Consider the following 6460-nt stretch of genomic DNA (forward strand, 5'->3'; position numbering starts at 1 on the left):
TTCTGGGGCTTTAACTCAGGGCCTGAGCTCTGTCTTTGGGGCTTTCCTCAAGGTTAGTGCTCTACCATTTGAGCCACAGCACCACTTCCAGCTTTTTCTATGTATGTGGTAGCAAGGAATCAAACCTGGGTTTTCTACCACTATGCCAAACTCCCAGCCCCAATATATTTTATTTTTTTTGTTGCTTGTTGTCTTTAAAATTCTGGGTATTAATGGTCTGAAATCTCTAAAATACATAGATGGGCAAGCAATATTTTGAAAAAGACTCAACCATTTGTTGCCGCCAAGAAACCCACATCACTGGTAAACACAAATGTGGCCTTAAAAGGTGGGAAGGAGAAAAAAGTAAGCAAATGGAGCCTGACAGCAGTTAAGAATAGCTGTACTCATATCTGGCAAAGAAAACTTCAAAGTCACTTCATATTGATAAAAGGATACGTTAATTTTGTAAACATATACACAAATGTTAACACATCCATTTTCATCGAACACTGTTATACATAAAAACTAAGATAGGGGGCCGGGAGTTTGGCCTAGTGGTAGAGTGCTTGCCTAGCATGCACAAAGACCTGGGTTCAATTCCTCAGTACTACATACATAGAAAAAAAAGCCAGAAGTGATGCTGTGGCTCAAATGGTAGAGCTATATCCTTGAGAAAGTCCAAGGACAGCGCTCAGGCCCTGAGCGCAAGCCCAGGACTGGCAGGAAAAAAAAAAAATAACAAGTACTACTAAATAGATCCCAACATACTGCTAGGTGATATAATATCCCACACTCACCAAGGGATAGATCACCCATCCCCCCTCCAGATCAATAAGGAAACTTCATAATTAAGCAATATATGAATCAAATATAGGTAACAGACACATACAGAATATTCTACTGAAAAACCTCAGATTACGTGTACTCTTCTTGGCCTACAAAACTTTCTCCAAAAGAGATATCTTTGGACATAAGGTCAGTCTTAGCAAATGTAAGAAAACCGAAATAACTTTCTGTACATTTTCAGAACACGGAAATACAACTAGAAATCAATAGCAAGATAAGAAACTATAGTGTTTCCATATAATTTTTTAGATTGATTTTTCTGTTTCTGTGAAAAACAACACCAAAAACCTCTTAGAGCTGATGAAGACTTTTGGAAAATAGCAAAACTGAAAATCACCACACAAAAATCAGTAGCTTTTCTATATACTCCTAATGGGAACAAAGTCAAGAAAACAATTCTATTCATAGCCTCAAAAAATAATGAAATACCTAAGAAGAAACCTAACTAAGGAGATTGAAACCTGAAATTTGCACTAAAAACTATACTGCAAACCCACAGAAATAAAACTATTGCGGTACTTACACATACAGATCTTTGTCATGGAATAGACTCCCTTCAGAGGAAAAACTCACAAAGCTTCAGCCATCTAGTTGTTCTTTTACTAAGGTGCCAAAATCACAAAATGGGGGAGAAAGAAAAAAGGCAGCCTCTTCTACAAATGGTACTGAGAAAACTGAAAGTGTACATATAGCAGACTGAAGCTAGATCCTCGTATCTCACTCTGAACAAAAATCAATTCAAAATGGATCAAAGATCGTGTGTGTGTGTGTGTGTGTGTGTGTGTGTGTGTGTGTACACCAATACTAGGATAAATTGAAGATCTTAATGCAAAACTTGAAACGTTGGAACTAGTAGAGGTAACAAAGAAAATACTGGAAAATACAGAAAAAAGAAACTAAGAACAAGAAATAGCAAATGGGATTGCTCAGGTTAAAAAGTTTCTACATACCAGTCAGGCGCCCGTGGCTTATACCTGTAATCTTAGCTACTCAAGAAGCTGAGATCTCAGGATCACAATTTGACACCAGCCTGGACAGAAAAGTCCATGAGAATCTTTAATTCCAAGAAGCTACCCAGAAAAATACAGAAGTGACACTGGCTCAAGTGGTAGAATGCTAGTCTTGAGCACAGCAAGGCACAGGGACAGCACCCAGGCCCTGAGTTCAAGCCACAGGACCAGCAAAACCAAGAAAACATACTAAGAAAACAACTTTTGGAATGAAGTACCAACCCACAGAATGTCAGCTATTCATAAAATAAAGGATTAATATTCAGAATATATTAGAAGTTCCAAAAAATAAAGACCCAAAGAAATAACCTAATAAGTAGACAAAGTATCTTGAAAAGTTCAAGTGGCCCATAAATATACATATATATAATTCGGTTTTCAGCAATAAAGGAAATGCAAGTCAAAATGACATTGAGCTTCCATTTCATCACAGAATGGGTACCATCAAAAAGACACACAATGGAAAATACTGATAAGGATGTGAAGGAAAGGAACCCTTACTCACTATGTTGGGAATGCCCAGTAGTGTAGCCACTGTGGAAGCTGGTGTGGAGATTCCTCAAGAAACTGCTTCTAGAACTAGCCTATGTTCCTGCCATGCTACTCTCATCCAAATTTATGTAAATCCTCACAAAATAGAGACACCATATTTACCAGCAGCCCCGTACACAAACTCTGGACGCAATCCAAGTGCATATCAAGTAATGAATGTTGTGCTTTTGTGTGATATAGACAGGTCATGATAGGTAGCAAGATGGCATTTGTCAACAGGGTCATTCAAGTAATCAAGTCAAAGCCTTATTAACTAGATTCCCTGAGAGAAGCACAGTCCCAGCCGCAAGACATGAGAAACCTGGAGATCACAGGGTCCCTATCTCACACTTCTCCAGTCTCCCTGCATTCAAGAGAAGTAAGCCACCAGATTCATTGCATCAGATCTACCAGACCCTCAGAAATATTGACACCAGGACCTCAGACACAGTGAAATGGAGTTTGCCTGCACTGGAAGGACAGACCAATCATTGTAACCATGGTTGGCTCTCAGATAAAAGAATTTGCTCTACCGTAAAGGACTTCCAAAGTGACAAGTAACAAGTGTATATTATGCAACCTTAATAAATATTCTGCAAAACACATTTTTATCAGCTTCTCCACAAGCTTGCCTAATTACATATTTATAGATTATACATCTTAAAATGTTAGGCTATTTAAGCATTACCAGTGATGAACTATTACAGCAAACTAACTTGTAAGCTACTGTAAGTTTCCTATAATTTCACTTTTCTTTCTATTTCTGTTGGATCTGGAAAGAATTTATAGGCACAGTTACTATTTTATGAAGGTGATTTTGTTGAAATTAGATTAAGGCCAGTGAAATAGTATCTCCAATCTGTGTTCTTGAGCCCAGGAGTTCAGGCCAGCCTAGACAACTCAAAGAGGCCCTGTCTCTTGAAAGCAATAAACTAAAATCTTTTTATCCCAGAAAAAAAAAAGAAAAATGTCCAGAAAGCAACAGCAGACCGTGAATGCTTCAGGAAGGTTTCCATCAAAATTGGTTTTTTAAAATTGAGCCATGTTCTTCAAGGGGAATGTCGTTGTCATGGCTATAAAGGAGTAAAAGCCACCCTCTCCTCTCGGTCACTTAGTGGTTGCTGTTCTCTTTTTCAGATCCCACTCACACTGACAGATGAACCACAGACACCGGAAGAACCCATTCGCTGCTCCTGGGTGCAAGATTGCAGGCAAAGCACCCACCAGCATGGCAGGGGTCCATGGTATTTTTTTTTTGCGGCCTCAGAGTCCCCAAGGCCCTCCAGTAGAAGTGGCAGTAGATGGTTGGCATCAGCCAAGCCAGACTTGTACTGAAGCAACAGGAAAGCACATCCCCTGAGCTTGGATGGAACTTGGCAGTGGGGACGTTGTGCTGCTGCACCCTCCCACATCGGCACATACTTACTTTACCTCCCCTCACACACCCCACCCCGCCCCCCGCCCCAACTTGCTTAGGTCTTTGTACCGTTCCTGCTGCTGCAGAGATGATATAAAAGAGACTCTTTGGCTATTTGCATTTTGCTTCCTCTTCTTTTACAGACTGCAGTATTAAGCTTTATTTCCTGTATACAAGCTTAAAGTCCCCATCACATTATTTACCAGAGCTCTTCTTCCCTTCTCAGAGGGCCTGTGGGGAATGGAGGCATACACAAGTTTCCCAGCGTGTGGAAGCAGGTTGGCCTGCTACTGACATGAGTCAAGGTACAGGCAACCCTGTGGAATTACTGATTTCTAAGATTAATAAAGTAATTCGATTTTTATTTTCTTTTTTTTTCCATTTACTAATTTTCTAACAATCATTCACAAGACTGAAATGAGACCAACTTGCCTTTTTAATTTCACTGCCAAGTAGTCTTCTAAACTTCATTGTAGAAATGTGAGCTATCCATGGGGCCAGGAGTTTGGCCTACTGGTAGAGTGCTTGCCTAGCATGTACGAAGACCTGGGTTTGATTCCTTGGTATCACATACATAGAAAAGGCTGCAAGTGGTGCTGTGGCTCAAGTGGTAGAGCTCTAGCCTTGAGAAAAGCTCAAGGACAGTGCCCAGGCCCTGTGTTCAAGCCCCACGACTGGCAAAAAAAAAAAAAAGAAAGAAATGTGAGCTATCCAGTGAGTTTGTTTCTGCAGATGATCTGTTTTCTAGACCCATCCCAGAGGCAGCTCCCACATCCAGGGACAGGAGCGTTCAACCGTCTCCCCAGACTCCCCTCCCAGCAGCAGGCATGCCACTGTGGTCCTGTGTGGCCTGTGACTGTCCCAGGGCACACTGCCTTCTGCAGTGCGTCCCAGCCATGGTCCCTAGAGAAAAGATGGGAAGTGGGGCCACAGAGCCCACTGAATGGGATGCTCTTGAAAACAATCCATGGGCAGACTATTGCAACAGGTCCTTACAGACTGAGCACTGGAATCGAAAGAGAAAAATGTGCCAGAGAAGACAGGAAGAGGACTTCATTGCCTTTTTAGTGAATGAAAACAAAGATTTGAGCACATGGAAGCATACTGTTTTCTTGAAAAGCATAAGGACTGTAGCTGCAGGAAAAGGAATGCCTCATGTGTTCCCAGGGACTTCTCCGTAATAGTCTGAGGATCACCTTAACTCACTTGTTTTGACTTGGGTAGAAGACAAGAGATCCTCCCTGTTTCCCTACTGCTTTGTAGAACTAAGAGACTTGGGGGATCTCACCAGTGAATCTTGGGTAGAAGTCACAAAGGTTTAGATCAACTGCAGAACGTGAAATTGCCCTGTGTGGCCAGTCGGTTAAAGGTGACCGGGTCCTAGGAACTGATGCCAGATCTTTCCCTACCAAAGTGCCTCCAAGGCACTCTTACTGGTACAGGACTTGAACTGGCAATGAACCAGATGAATCACTTGAGCCTTTTCCAGCAGAATGTCATTCCCAGTGTCACCACCCTTCCTCAAAACAAGGATGTCTTTTTGAAGAGATCCCATTTCCACAGTGCCCACCAGGGGTCCACGGGAAGGGGAGGCTGGACTCCAGACCTCCTTCCATATTTGGATGTGCACTTGAACATGAAAGAACATTTGGAATCACAGTCTATGGGGCACTTCAGGAAGTACCTCAGTTGCCTTGGTTCAGTAGAGTGAACAACAGGCCAATCTTTTGGTGGTGTCACGTGAGGCTGGATGAAAAAAGTGGTTTAGTCTAGGGCTACTTCTTTATTGGTTCATCAAGTAAGGACCAATGGTGAGTGTAATGCATTATTTCTCTCAAGGTAGTTTTCAGCTTGCCTGGACTCCTCCCCACCGTATAGACTGTTCTAGCACTATGGCTAAAACAGAATGGCTGCCACAAGTGAACAGACTGATACCTGGAGTACAACAGCCATGGCTGGCATGCTGGTGTGCAGTACACACCCCCTTCTCCATCGATTGGCTCCTAGGGTAAGCCAGGATTTTCAGGTAGTGACATAAACCCTTGGACAGGAGAAGTAACTGGGTGCTGGGTGCCCCAGAGACAAAGTCAGGGAGAAGCCTTGGAACTATCTGGACATGGACGAAGCAGAAAAAAAAAAAAGTCTCGGAGACCTGCAGAAGGAATGAAGTATGCACACCTAAACACATGCAGGCGCGAGCATGCGTATACATACTCCAACCTGTGGATTATGGCTTCAGATGGACTTTTGTACCCGTGTTAATATGAGCTTGCTAGAGGGAGGTGTTTGGGGGGAGCTGCTGGAATGGGGGGGGGGGGGCGGTCCTTTGCTCTGCTTTACTCCCTGTGAAAGGCCAATGATTCTCAAGAGAAGATCTTGTATACCAGTGAGCCACAGCACAATTATGTCGAGGTCTGGGAACTGTGGTTGGAAAGAACACTATCAAATTGTGCTTTCCTTGCCCTCTCCCAGAGTTCCACACCACAGCAAGAGGCCCAGAGTCTGAAAAAGGCTTCCAGGTTGGCTCTTTCAGGTGAACTCAATGACAGAATTTGCCTCTTAGGCCATTTGCCTGAGGCACTTTAATGTTCAAATAATTTGGGAGCTGAGCTGAGATTTTCAAAACTGATGAAATGGGTTGTTAGATGGAATACACAAAGCCATATTTCCATAT

General features: G+C 42.6%; 1 protein-coding gene across 5 annotated transcripts in view; it reads left to right on the forward strand.

Annotated features, from left to right (window-relative positions):
* Ttll5 (tubulin tyrosine ligase like 5) overlaps positions 1-4155 on the forward strand; it is a 249727-nt gene extending 245572 nt beyond the window's left edge. For all 5 annotated transcript variants that reach the window (XM_090344527.1, XM_090344526.1, XM_090344525.1 and 2 more), the window contains one exon: positions 3507-4155. Coding sequence is in view for 3 of the 5 variants with exons in the window: in XM_090344530.1 (XP_090200656.1) it covers positions 3507-3529 (23 nt within the window). In the remaining 2 variants the exon portion in view is untranslated. The remainder of the gene's footprint in view (positions 1-3506) is intronic.
* The last annotated feature ends 2305 nt before the right edge of the window (positions 4156-6460 follow it).

This window comes from Megascapheus bottae, chromosome 14, assembly GCF_031878675.1.
Source record: "Megascapheus bottae isolate mThoBot1 chromosome 14, mThoBot2.hap1, whole genome shotgun sequence".
NCBI lineage: Eukaryota > Metazoa > Chordata > Mammalia > Rodentia > Geomyidae > Megascapheus > Megascapheus bottae.